At 40.3% G+C, this 14,101-nt stretch overlaps 1 protein-coding gene across 6 annotated transcripts in view; it reads right to left on the reverse strand.

The window, feature by feature from the left end:
* Znf608 (zinc finger protein 608) overlaps positions 1 to 14,101 on the reverse strand; it is a 114,297-nt gene that overhangs the window by 76,154 nt on the left and 24,042 nt on the right. The window contains exon 1 of one of the 6 annotated variants that reach the window (XM_005409320.2): positions 13,868 to 14,018. The exons of 4 other annotated variants lie outside the window; for them this stretch is intronic. In XM_005409320.2, the coding sequence (XP_005409377.1) occupies positions 13,868 to 13,906 (39 nt within the window). In that variant the 5' untranslated portion in view covers positions 13,907 to 14,018. Of the gene's footprint in view, positions 1 to 3,710; positions 3,846 to 13,867; positions 14,019 to 14,101 lie in introns of those variants that run through there. One more of the 6 variants, XM_005409321.2, reaches the window with a different exon arrangement.

Raw genomic sequence — 14,101 nt, forward strand, 5'->3', positions numbered from 1 at the left:
AGGCTTAAAAAACTCTTTCCCTGAATTAGGCAATGATCCTTTCTCCAAAATTCATTAAGAATGAATTTCCATCCCTGACAGACAAACCTGGAACACCTGTGCCTTTGGTCATACCTAATTCTTCCTCTGTTAAAGACCGTAGAGGACTTGCTCTCAACCATGGTCAAAGCAGGCTTTCCAATTTTCTGTGCAAATAACATGGGCAAGTTCTCACTAAGGGTCTAAGGTACCAAGCTTAGGCAGGATCAGACTGGCCATGCCCTCCTATGATCTTCACAAGATTGTAAAGAAAGAATGTTTCAGATGAGAAGGGAACTTGGGAAAAAAATTTTTTTTTTTTTTTGGTACTGGGAATCGAACTCATAACCTTGTGCTTGCCAGGCAAGTACTGCACCACTGAGCTATATCCCCAGCATGAACTTGGGAAAATTAAAGTAACTTGACAGGTGGCCAAGTTAGAATTTGAACCCGTATCGGTCTAACATAAAAGGCAAACTCTTTTAAATTTTAAGTAGAACACAAGACACAAAGAAAACCACCTCCAAAGGTAATTTCTGACTGTTTTCTGAATGTTGGATGCTATACTCCTGAACCCTATTTTATTGTCCAGTTTAAAACAGTGCATCTCAAGAGTTTCAAGCAAATACTGTGATCAGAAACCTCCCCATCCACAGCACCACTAAAACCAAAGCTCAAGTTTGGTTCTGTTGTCATTCTTCTAAAACCATTCTAAAAGTTACGACCATGTACACTGACTGGAAAATAGATCACTATTGCCATTTTTTTTTCATTACTGGTAATATGACTCAGATTATTTTATAAAAAGCTATGAAAGGCTTAGCTACTAAAGTGCTGGTAAGTTCTGCAGGTACACTGTTGGGTTATGCCTGGGCATGCAGAGGCCTCTGGTCCCACAGAGCCAAGATGATGCTTCCATTCCTAGCCAGGACCCTGCAGAGATAGAATACCACCAACCCACAGTCTCCAAGGGGCTGCTTGGGGAAAAGGGTGTCACTGACCATTAGTGATATCCTTAGAAGTGGCCCTAGGTACAGGTCACAAAGCAAAGGCACACAGGGCCAAGGCCAACCACATGTGTAAAATCTGCTTCAAACAACGGCAACTACTTTTAACTTTATTCTCTTGATAGTTTCCAAAGCATAACAGAAGGTGCTGAACATGTAAAGGCAGAATGTAATTAAACTACCAGACTCAATGCCTTAAATTTTTTGTTTTGGAGCCAAACTATATCTCCCCTAGAAGGCTCTCAGCAGACACAGCGACTCCAGAAGAGGACTCTTCCCCGAGAGCACATCAGTTGTCACTTACTTAGCTTCATTTGTGTTGTCTCAAAGAATCCTGTCCCACTGCTGAGGCGCAGATACTTAATCTGTTCTAAAAGAGCCGCTGATATCTTTCACTGTTCAGAGTTGGGTGTTCTTTAAATAGTAGCAGTACATGATCAGTGTTTTCATAGCTCATTCAAAGGACTTCTCTAATTTCCTCTCATCCTATTTCCAAAGACATTTAAAATACAAAAATAATCCACTAAGAAAGGAGACCGTATAAAGGTACTAGGAAAGTCTGTGTTCTTGGATTAAACCTGTTCTCAACTCTTTTTGTTTGTACAAAGCTGAATTTCTGAAAAGTTCCACACAAGTCCATTGCTATCAATCAGATCTTGCTCCCAACCCCTTAAGGGGGAGGCTTTAAAAAGAGAGCTCAGTGGTAAATCTTGGATTGCTTAAAGAGAGTGCACCTCCCGAAGCAAACAGATCAATTTCAAATCATATGAAAGATGCATGTACCTCAGTAGATACTGACCAGTGAAAAATACAATGCCTATCTTTGCAGGGCTCCTAATTTCTCTCTGAGGTCAGGCTGAAATCTGGAAATGGCTGAAGTTGACACAATTTTTTTGGGGGGGTGCGCAGTGAGATGATACGATTTTTAGAAGAGAAGAAAGAAAAGGGACAAGAAAAGCCTCTTGGGGAAAATCATCTCCTTTCTATTCCTTTAACTAAGGCAGTTCTTTTCTTTACTTTATAGTTGGCAATCTTATTTGAGACTGCAACTGAAATCTTGGATATCTGAATTACAAACACAATACATGCTGCTAATAACTAAGTGAATGACAAAGGAGTGTCTCGAGTCACACTGTGGGAACTAGGGGGTCTTGGAAAGGGCCAAAACTTGCCTTTCCAAAGCCACAGAAGTGACAGTTCTGACTCCCTGCCCAGAATACCACCTTGGTACCACTCACTTTCCTCCCTGTAAAATGTGAACACTGCACAAAAATCCAGCACATGTCTGAGAGGCTCAGCGTGCATTTATTGTTTTTGTCCCTCCTCCTTCTCTACCTCCCAAACGCTGACCCGCAACACTGATCCATTTCAAAAACTTCAGGAATGTTTTTAACCTTTAACTTATTCATTTTATTGACCACAAATGCCTCCAGCGAGTTCAAGGGTGCCTAAAGAGCCGAGTGAAACCATCTCAAAAAGACAAAAACGAAACAAAACAAAAAAACATAAAATCCTACTACCTATTTTCATACATACCTACATGTATGCGCACCATACAGTCATACATAATTCCTATCCACATGCCTGTGCTCAAGGACACTTAAAAGACACACTCATTCTTACTACAGCTCTACAGAAGCTCAGAGGTATGTTTTCTCATCTGATTTTGTGAAGTAGAGAAAGTACAATCTTCAGAGAGAAGCTACCTCTCAGAATCAGGAGCAACGACACAAAGCCACAGCCAATTCAGTGAGGTCTGTCATGCCCTCTCTTAAGTTCAATACCATAACCCAATATTTTAAAGTTTTTTCTTGGGTATGGGGCCGTGGCTCAGTGGTTACTAAGCAGCTAGCATGCAGCAAGGCCTGGGTTCAGTTTCAACACCACACACAAATAGAGAAGTTCCTTCTTACAGAGCCCTACACAAAAAAAATGCTGCTCATAGATCCAGAATGATTTTCCCTTCTGAGAACAGAGCAAGTTTTAAAAATCAATAGGTCACTCTCCAAAGAAAACCAATCTCTCTTTTATCAGTTTCTTACATATCCTTTCAGAAATCTTACTCCTATGAAAACACAGAGGGAGCCAGCCATGATGGGATACTCTGTAATCCCAGCACTCAGGAGATTGACTGAGGCAGGAGGATCATTGAGTTCAAGGCCAACCTGAGCTTCATAGCAAGTTCAAGGCCAGTCTGGACTACAAAGTAAGACCCTGTTTCAACTCCCCTCCAAAAGTAAAATCAAATAAAAGCACAGAGAGGGAGGGAATCAGTTTTCATCTAAGAGTCTTCTGTGTTAACTGTATGTTAACATGTATTTCTTGTATCATTTTAAAATTATTTTTGAGGCAGAAAGATTACTGCAAGTTGGAGGCCAACCTGGACATAGTGAGTTCAAGGCCAGTCTACACTACATAATGAGACCCTGTCTCAAAAAACCAAAATATATATAATTTTTTTTTAACTAAAAAGATGCTAAGCCGTTCCATTTCAGAAAAAAAGTGAACAAGTACCAGTGCTGAGGAAGGCATATAATGGGAGATGGTCATTTCAGCCCTTATGCAAAGTTCTTAAAATCAACACATGAGCCACAGGTGGCAAGCGGACCCCATTCGTGTGATAGGGAACCCTGTACTGACCCCATACCCTCCCCTTTACAATGGTTGCTGATTAAAGCGCCTCACTGTTGGAGAAGTCATTCTGTCATTAAACAATTTTCTGCCAGGTGCTGCTATGTGTCACATATTGCTCCCGGAGCCCTCTGGAGCCCGACGAGATGAATGGAAACTGCAGAGAAGAGTATGGTCAGGGCCAATACGGTCAGTTAAGCCCAGGGCATTGTGGGAGCAGGGGGGAGGGGGCAGGGGAGTGGAGAGTAGCTTTGGTCTGGTAAAAGGATGGGAGGGGCAGGCAGAATTGAGCCCCTTTGGAGATTGAATTCAGTTAGAGATTGGCAGTTTAGGGTGAGCTGAGGCTGAAGAATCAGCTCTCAAAGAAGACCAAGCCAGGCTGGCAATCTGAGGTTCACTGTAAAATTAGAAGAGAGCAGTAGTGATTCTAAAACATGGGCATGGGAAGATCAGGCAATTTATCTGGTAAAAAGCACAACAGAATCTGTCAGAAAACAGACGAGAGAACAAAACTGGAAGGAGAAAAGCGGTGAGGGAGCCATAATGGAACTCGGAGGAAGAGATGGCAGCCTGGGGGGATGGGAAGGAGAGGTGGGACTTAAGAAGGTGGAGTCGGAAGATAAATGCAAAGACGAGCTCCAGAAGTCTGTTTCAGATGGGAGTGTCTCATTCCGAAGGATGGGGAGCTCAGGTGGAAGGTCACCGTAAGGCACTACCTACCAGGCAGATGAAGTGTCTGGAATTCAAGGGAAGAATCTAGACTAGAACAGAGAAAGTGATAAAGCCAGGGAAGTGCATGAAATGGCTTGGGGCAAATGAGGAGAATGTTAAAAAAAAAAAAAAAGAGAGGGCAGAACTTAGTAGACCCAAAAAAGATGGGGAAGAAACAAGGAAAGAGAGGGGGCTTGGTGAGATCCGAGGACAAGGGAGCAAGCGCATAGCGTCAAAGCCAAAGGACAGCAACTGGAATAGCAGAGAGGCCTGCTCTCAGGTAGCCAACACCCTCGTGGAGAAATCAAGTGGAGACCGTCCAGGGCTTCTCCTCACCGCCCCCTCCCCAACAGAAAAGCAAGGCTGCAGACTTTCTAAAGCCGGACAGTGCCTAACGTTTCCCTTCATTTCACCTAACAGCCACAGACAGCCCCACAGTGTCCTCAGGACAACCTGGAACTTTCTGTCTCAATCCAGGTGAAGAAAGTCAACTCAACACCATGACCTACATTTATTTTTTTTTTCCCACTAGATGAACATGGTTTTAGAAAAACCAGACACTACCTCTAAATACCATGTCCCATTGGTCGTCTAGAAGACAACAACTTCACTTCAGAAGGCTGAATCACAAAACCAATGTGGATTCTCAATAAGCGTTTTCAATTAACCCTCACATGCACAAGATCCTGGCCCCTCCTACTTACACCCAAGACACCAACCTTACAAGACTTGTTTTAAGCATCACGCAACTAACATATTAAAAGTAATACATTAAAAATGTGCCACACCGTTACTGAAAATCTTAAGATGAGTTTCAAAGGAGATGAAAAATAGAAAACATCAAAATATCTTGGGATAGATTTATAAATGAATATTTACTGTTAATCAGGTTATAACAAGATTTTATGCAGTACGGGGGGGTTCTCTTCTAGAAGCTGGTCCTATGAGGAATCTCAGCCTAAGAAAGAGATCAGAATTTTCCAGTATAAACATCTGTAAAATGGCATTAAGAACATTTACCTCAACAATTTCACAGGAATACTGCAAATGAAATGAACTCTAAGAAAATGGTATCAAAAGAATGCACAAACGTCAGGCATAGTGATACATGCTTATAATTTCAGCTATGGTAGAGGCAGAGGCAGAAAGATCACAAGTTTGAGGCCAAGCTGCGCAACTTACAGAGACCTTGCCTCAGTCCAGAAAACAATTGGGGATACACAGCTCAGTCACAGCATAGTTGACTATCATGCAAAGCACTGGGTTCAATTCCCAGTACTGCCAAAAGTAAAAAAGAATGAACAAATGAAAATAAAAATGAGGAGCTGGGGATTTGGCTCAGCGGCACAGTGCCTGCCTGACAAGCCCAAGGTCGTGAGTTTGATTCCCAGTACTGGAAAGAAACCCAAAAAAAAAAAACCGAAAATAAAAATGAGTATCACTAGCCATACTTTCACAGTTACTAATCCATTTTATAAAGCTGCAAAGGATTAAGGCCAGGGGGAGGGGCAAAAGGATCAAATTCTCTTGGGATTCATATTTCCAGAATATTTATTTCTTTTTTACATCTATCACTTCAGAACTGATTTTGGATAGCTATAATAAATAAGACTACTAGGGTGGGGAGAGAATTCACACAATTTTTATATCTATCAAATAATGCCTCTTTTCTAAATATTAGTCACACAGAACCAAGAGCTTTGCTCTGAAATACACATGTGGTCAAAACACTTAACAGTGCATACTAAAAACTGTCTAAAATTTCTTAACCAATGAGTGAGACATTAGATACACTCTGACCCCCAAGAAGCAGGTGCTCAACTATGAGCACCTATAGGCAACACCATCCCCTAGCGATATGCAAATTTTATTTCTACTACACTTTTCCTTTAATGTTACAATAATTTCCAGTCAGTTGATAAAACACCTGAGAACAGTTTTAGCATTACAGTAAGTTAGTTTTTTTTTTTGGGGGGGGGGTTCTGGTACCGGGAATCGAACTCACGACCTCGCACTTGCCACGTAGGCAGGCACTGTGCCACTGAGCTAAATCCCCAACCCTCTAGATTTAAATCAGGTTGATATGAATCATGATTTAAATCACTGGTCAAAAAAATGAAAATCATTGGTATTTTTTAAAATTAAAGAATATATGCTATTTTTGCTATAATGGTAAAAATACACTTTATAAAAACTCATGACTACATGTATACAGGACACTTTTTAAAAGAAAATATTATTTTAAAAACTATTAAAAATCTTTTAAAACATTTTAGTTACTTTCATTAATATTACCATCCAGTCCTTACATAATACATGCATGTTTTATATAATAAAAGCCATACTGTATACTTAATACATTTTTTCTTTTTTACAGCCAGTTTCGAAACTCTTAATATAGTAGTTGCTTTACACATCAAAACTAAATGAAGCCTCTATTTAAATAATTGAAGGACTATTTTTTCTAGATTAATGATTGCTATTTGTCTAGTATAATCACTAAGCTAATAACTAATAACCTTGAGACTATATAAACTCTGTAAAGCAATGTTTTTTAAAACATTTTAGACAAGATCGGGTGCATTCAGGATGGTATGGTCATAGATTTAAAAAATATTTTAAAAATCAGTTTGTCAGCCTGATGTAGCACTGCATGCTTGTAATCTCAGTTACTTGGGAGGCCGAGACAGCAGGCTTGCAAATGTGAAACCAGCCTAGGCAACTCAGCAAGATCCTGTTTCAAAATTTTAAAAAGGGACTGGGGATGTAGCTCAGTGGTAGAGAACCTGCTTAGCATCTGCTCATATAGTAAGCCCCTGGATTCAATCCCAGCACCACTCTCCTCAAAAAAAAAAAGTTTCTAAAAATAAAAACTCTTATGTGAAATTTAAAAATTTGATGTAAAATTAAGGGAAGATTAATGTTAGCAAAAAGGCTCTGAGGAGCTTTAGAAATATGCAGAATTACAGAAGAGCAGCCAACTGGCTTTAGAAATGTAGTCTTTTTGGTTTTTACTTTTATAGATGGCTTGAGTCAACTCAAGGCCCCAGGAGTTTGTGGTCAAATAAAGACGTAAGACTGAAAGTAAGATCAGTTCCCAGTCAAAGCGCAGCATGTATATGCAACACACCACCTGGTTTCATCTCTGCAGTGTGCAGAGTTCTAGCCAGATGGGGTATGCTGGGTGTGTCTGTGGGCAGCCAAGTATCCTCTCATAGGTGGAGAAAGAAGGAGGACAACAGACAAGATTTCTGTGGCTGTTACCCATTTTCATAAACCTTCTTTCTTTTACTTGCTTCTACAAAAGAAAGTCACGCTTTGATGCATGGGTTGAGCACATATTATGACCGAATACTCAGTACAGTTTCACAATCCAAGATAGCCCACCCCAGCCACGCCACGGTCTGGGTACAGCCCCACTTTCTGAAAACTTCCTCCCCAAAGGTATCTGTCCTTTTAGAGTGGCATGACTCAAGTCCTGTGGCCTCACTCTAATCATCTTGGTATAAGCAGCAAAGGCAAAAATACGACCTGCCATTCCAACCTGTACTTCCTCCCATCGAGAACAGCTAATCTCTCTCTGCTTATCATTCTCCAAATGCCTTGTTAGAGGAACAAAACAAATTCTCTTTCACTTGCATTAGAGTCTACTATTTTGTCAAACAAAAGTGAAAAATAAACCTAATCTAACCTGTCATAGAATCATGAAATGCCTCTGGCAGTTCTATCAAAGTCTGTAGACATGTATGGACTCTTTGAAGAAATGAAACTGCAGTTTATCAAGTATGATTTATAAGCAACACTGATTTAGCTGGTAGATAACACTGCTGTCTAATCATTAGTAGTCAGACAACAGCCATGTGAACACATCAATTATGGGCCACTGCCAAAAGCCCTTGAGATCTTGGAGATTAACAGCCAATCCTCTGTTTTACAAGCTCACATCAAAAAGAATATTAATAAGAGGAGGGGCAATGTGAGAGCCTGTCAGAGTAATTCAGCCACTAAGGCAAGGTTTTTTTTCCCCCCTTTCTCTTCTCTATTGAGTTGGCCCAAGGAAGGAGCTGGCATCCACTACAAAGTGCAGTGCTGCCAATTCCTTAGAAATGTTTTTCACTAACATATGGGAACTTGCAAGGGTCTGTGAAACTGCTATTTGGTGAATAAAGACAGGCAAGCCTTCACAATATCTCTTTGCTAACACGAGAAGGTCAAAAAAGGAGGCATTACTGACTTATTTTTAAATCTGCATGCACAGTAGAAATATCCATTGGCTTTTTCTCTACTCTCTAAATCAGAAATTATATAAAATCTCGCATGTATTCCATTTCTAATACTTCTGCCACGCACCAAATTTAATTAAGTTCTAAGGCACACATTAAAGAATTTCTTCAAATTAACATTTTTTTCCATTGTAGAACAAAATCAAAATGTGTGTTAAGTACTTAAATTTCTTCCTTGCAACTATCTCAGGAAGACAGAGATAAATCCCACTGATATTTGTGCAATTAGAAGTAAACCAGTTGGGGCTGGGGATTTAGCTCAGCGGCAAAGCGCCTGCCTGGCAAGCGCAAGGTCGTGAGTTCGGTCCCCAGTACCGGAGAAAAACCAAAAAAAAAAAAAAAAAAAAAAGAAGTAAACCAGTTATCACAACCTATATAGAGAACATTTGCAAAAATTTGTGCCACAGCCACAGCACTCATTTCCGCTGTATCAGTACTTAACATACAGACCAGTGAGGACTGCTATGTTTTTTGTAAGTGATCAGATTAAAGCAAACAGCTGGCAACTAACCGTTTAGTGGGGTTCCAGCAGGCTCCCTAATATATGAACATACGCCATTACAAAATGTGTGGCCTGGGTTTCCCTGCCACTTACAGATTTGTTTGCATTTGTATTTGTAAAACACTCTATTTTTACAAAGTGTTTTCCTATTATTTCGTTTGTTGTTCATCATTTAAAAATCAGGATGGGGTGGTGGGAAAAAACATTAGGGGAGGCAAGAGAAGCATGGGGTTTCTGTTGCTTCTCAGTAGTTAAGCTGTTTGCCCACCGCCCCCACCCCAGCAAGGCACTTCATTCAAGGGCTTGTTGACAAGCAATTGTTAAATCAAAATTCTGTACTTGGGGTTCAAAAATGTGGTGGAGTCTGGGAATCCAATAATTGTAAAAGCAAAACTTTGTGCATTTGTGCATTTTTTCTTTCTTTTTCTTCTTTTTTTATTTTTGGAGAGATCCATAGATGGTTAGTAAAATCCTAACAAAAATACAAGAACTGACTCGGTGGTAAGTTCAAAGGCAAGAGCTGTGCCTCTTTGCAATGATACTGCATATTTAACAAGTGTTTGATGGACTCCAGCCACTGGCATTCACTTTAAATCTCAGTTTCTCTGACTGTAAACCAGAGCAATAATATGCTCTTACAACCTCTGAAGGCTGTCATAAAAACCAACCGTATACCTCTTTGGAAGTACTTACACATAATATGAGATGCTACTGAATTCAACACATATTCCTTGGGCAGCTAGCCACTGCACGAAGATTTAAAAATATTGATTGCATTTTTTATATCAGAAAGGAAATGGTCTTCTAAATAAATAATTTATTTGGGGAACTTGCAGGGAAAAGGAGGAAAGTCTCAAAAAAGAAACTATATTCCCAGGCCTTGCTGATCATGGTTAGAAACTCATTCCAAAAGATGTTAGATTCTCACTAACGGGTGTCGCCCGTCATCTTTTATACTATTATTATGAGATTTCTTTTCTCAACTTCCTATCCAGCAAAAACACCTTAAAAGAGATATACCACTTAATAGAAGGCATACAGAACCACAACCTTGCTATGGCTAACATCAATATCAGACATGGTTCAAGTAAAACAGACTTTCACAGTAAATATGCATAATTTCGATCTACTAAATGCATACTGGCAAGAATTATTTTTTAGAAAAAAACTTTTTTAATAACGTGTTCAGTGTAATGGCAACTTCAAGGTAAAAATCAAACTTTTAGCAATAGTTATGGTGATTAATGACAAATTAATCAATGATTATATATGTGAGTCCTCAGAATAGGCTTTGTTTCCAGGTTTTTTGTTTTGTGTGTGTGTGTTTTAGTTTGTTTGTTTTGGGAGGGCTGTTGTTAGGTTTTGTTTTGCTTTGTTTTGTTTTGTTTTTGAGATAGGGTCTTGCTATGTAGTCTGTTAGACTGGCCTTCTTGCCGCCCAGGCTGGCCTTGAACTTATGGCAGGCCTCTTACCTCAGCCACCTTGAGTGCTGAGATTACAGGCAAACTTTCAGTTTTTATACAAATTATAGCAGACTCTAAGTGCCAAACTAGTTCCTCTGATCTTACCACACTCCAAACTCCTGGGCTAGCTGGGGTTTTTTTGTATTTGCAAATTTGATTGTTGACTTGGTATAGATTACCCTCTACACACTTTCGCTGCATTTGAGTAAGGACTTTTTTCTTTTCTGAAGGGTAGTGTTCCATTTTGGCCCTGAGGGTTTTGTAGGTAACAAAGAAATCATCAGACAAAAATCTGCCAACAAACAGGATGCTACTGCAATCTGCTATTCTGACACAGCATAACCCTTCTGGGGAAATCATCTTTATCTTTATTCTTTAAAATTCAACAGACATGCTCTACCAGAGCCTAGAAAGCAGAAGCAATATAACTGACTATACAGATGATAGTACTTTAAAGAATGTTTAAATGTCACATAAATGCAAGATTAAAAAGAAAGCAGATGATTCCCAAAAGTGTTTTTGCTTGTGATCTCTATCTAGAAGAAAGACAAAAGACGTGGACTCAGTAGGATCGGGTTTGCGGCCCTCTTCCACTCTGTAATCCTACTAAGACAATACCCAGTTCAACAAATACGGACTGAAATAAAAATAAGTGAGATGGCATTCGTGTCAAGGGTCTTAGGTTGGCAGGGAAACATGTATCCACGTACATAGAAAAAAATGGAATAAGTGTAGATGAAAGACATGTCTCCAGTGCAGTAAGTAGGAGGAGGGGAAATTATAACTCATTTGGTACTGGAAGGACACTCAAAAAATGTAGTCCAAAACAAAAAACAAAAAAAAGCCCAGAAATAGTGGCTCTGTCCAGGATCAAGGAAGTCAAAGCCTAACTGACCAGTGAGGAATTCCACGGATGAGCCCTACAGCAGTAATACAACTACATGCTTTATTCACTTCCAAAACATTTCCTCCATGGCAATTACCTACATTCTACTAAACCAAAACGCTAAGCAAAGCCAAGGCTCATCTTCACTACTTAAATAGTTCATTTATGCAGAGATGCTTCTGCCCTAGGATTCTAAAAAACACAAGTGTGTTTCCTCAGTGTAAATATTTCTAGAGTTGGAGCTACAATCAATCATTAGTCCTGCTCTGCCTCCCGTCTGACCAAATACACTAATTAACCAGCTATAAAACTTCTTAATGAAGTCATATTTAAAGCAAGATTGCTGTAATTTTTTTCTATAAAGAATCACCTTTAAAAAGCATCCTAATATCTACTCTTAATACCCGTCTTTTGAGAGAAAGAGAGAGGAGAGAGATCTTCAGATGAGTTCTCTGAAGCTTTTTCTAAAAGCTCACAAAGGAACTAGAGACTCACAACAAGGGTAAGGGATCTCAGACTGAGTATCTGGGCAAATAAAAAAATCTAAGTATTCTTCAGCTAATTCAGACCATGGCTCTATAAGTCAAGAAACTATGTATTACTGGTTCAAAAATTTGGGGTGCCGGCTCAAAAATTGTTTATATGGAAATATGGCCTTCAAAGCCAGTAAGGCAAGTATCAGGCCTTCCATTAGATCTTAAAGATAGTTGAAGTATCATAAAAGCAGGAGGAGAAAAAAAAAGTTTAATAATCTTGTATTAAGCTTCCTTAAACCAATACAATGCCCAGCAGCCATAAAAGAAATGAATTAGTAATCTCAATACACAATTTAAAATATCTGGGAGTGAGGGAATTTGACTAGCATAAAGAGAACTGAAACAAATGAAGAGAGAAAAATAAACAGTAGTAAAGCACATAAAAAGTATTTGCAAAATATTAAAAATATATTTAATTAATATATGCTGAAATACTTTCAAACCAAAAGAAATGGCCAACAATTCACAAGAATAGTCAAAGGTTAAAGATTACCAATATATAGAAAAATAGATACAATAGCTTATAATTTAAAAAATACAAATTAATATAATGAATTTCTATTAGATTAGCACTAATGCCAGAAAATTATGTCCACAATGTTAAATTGGAGACTTGAAGGCATTCAAAGATGTTCCCTAGAACATTTTTTGTAACTGAACAGTACTAGAAACAACCTAATACTGTCAAACTAGTCACATTATGGGATCAAGGTAAAAAGAACATATGTTACCCAAGACATACAGATAAGTAAAAAGAGCAAGGTGCAGTCAGTTTCTTTAATGTGCTCTGATTCGTGTAAGACAAGAAATATATACACTTGAACAAACGGAGAAATGTTCACAGCAACTGGCTAGAGGGAACAGACTGAAGGGTCTACATGGAAGTAAAACCTATTTTACATTATATAACATTTTAGCACAGTTTAAACTCTTACATATTCATATACTGCTTTTTCCATTTAAAAGTCAATCAAAAAGTACTTTAATAAACACAGCTGGTTTCTCCGGGCTCCAGACCACCTCCCAAGTAGGAGATGTGTTAAACCTTCAGAGCATGTGCAAGCAATCCGTGGGGCCACGAGACGAGAAACACTGGCCTTCCCTTTTATGTTGTTACCCCGTCATTTTCAATTTCTGTTGTTATAATAAATAATCAACTACATTAAAAAAATAGCATATGAAGTGTGTATGACTTAAGACCAGACACAACCTGGAAAACATCCCCTCCCTCTCCGGGAAAGTAATCATCTCTTTTAATGAATGTCTTCTAAGGAAAGTACGATTCTCTATTTTGTGGACTTTTTTTTTTTTCCCGGTACCGGGCCTCGAACTCACGACCTTGTGCTTGCCAGGCAGGCGCTGTGCCGCTGAGCTAAATCCCCAGCCCTTATTTTGTGGACTTTTTAAAAAAAATTTGAAATCCTACACATGAAATCAGTTGATCAAATTCACCCAAGACAGCACCTCCATCTCCCTTAAACTTAAAAATGAGAACGAAATCTGGGAAGTCAGGCGCGAGGCAGTTGTCAGGCTAGAGCTTGGTCTACCGGCCTCCCTCCCTCACACACCCGCCACTTCCAGGCCTCCTCTCCCCCAAGCCTCTCCCGCCTCCTCCCAGCCTCCTGCCTCCCCCCACCACTCGCAGCCTCTCCCCCAGCCTTCTCCTGGCTCCAGCTGCCTCCCGGCCTCCCCTACCCCAGCCTCCTCCCGGCCTCCTCTCTGCTTTCCCCCGCTCCCAGCCTCCCCCGCTCCCTCCTCTGGCTCTGGTCCCCCGCCTCCGGCCTCCACTCTCCTTAAAGGAGGCCTGCTCCGGCCCACCCCGAGTCTTACTTGGTCAAGCCCAGCCCTCGGCCCATTCCTCAACCGCATCTCGGCCTCTCCTGGCTCCCCCGCTCGCTCAAGACCCAAGCGGGTCCCTGCAGACTGCGCCGCTGCCCCGCACTCAGCCTGGAGCCGCCCTGCCCAAGAAGGGTTCCAGAAAGTTCCCTACGCAGCGTGCCGAGGGGCGTTCCCTACGCAGCGGGCTGAGGGGGCGTTCCCGGGGTTCCAGAAAGTTCCCTACGC

Source organism: Chinchilla lanigera, unplaced genomic scaffold (assembly GCF_000276665.1).
Source record: "Chinchilla lanigera isolate Chin_1 unplaced genomic scaffold, ChiLan1.0 scaffold00120, whole genome shotgun sequence".
Taxonomy (NCBI): domain Eukaryota; kingdom Metazoa; phylum Chordata; class Mammalia; order Rodentia; family Chinchillidae; genus Chinchilla; species Chinchilla lanigera.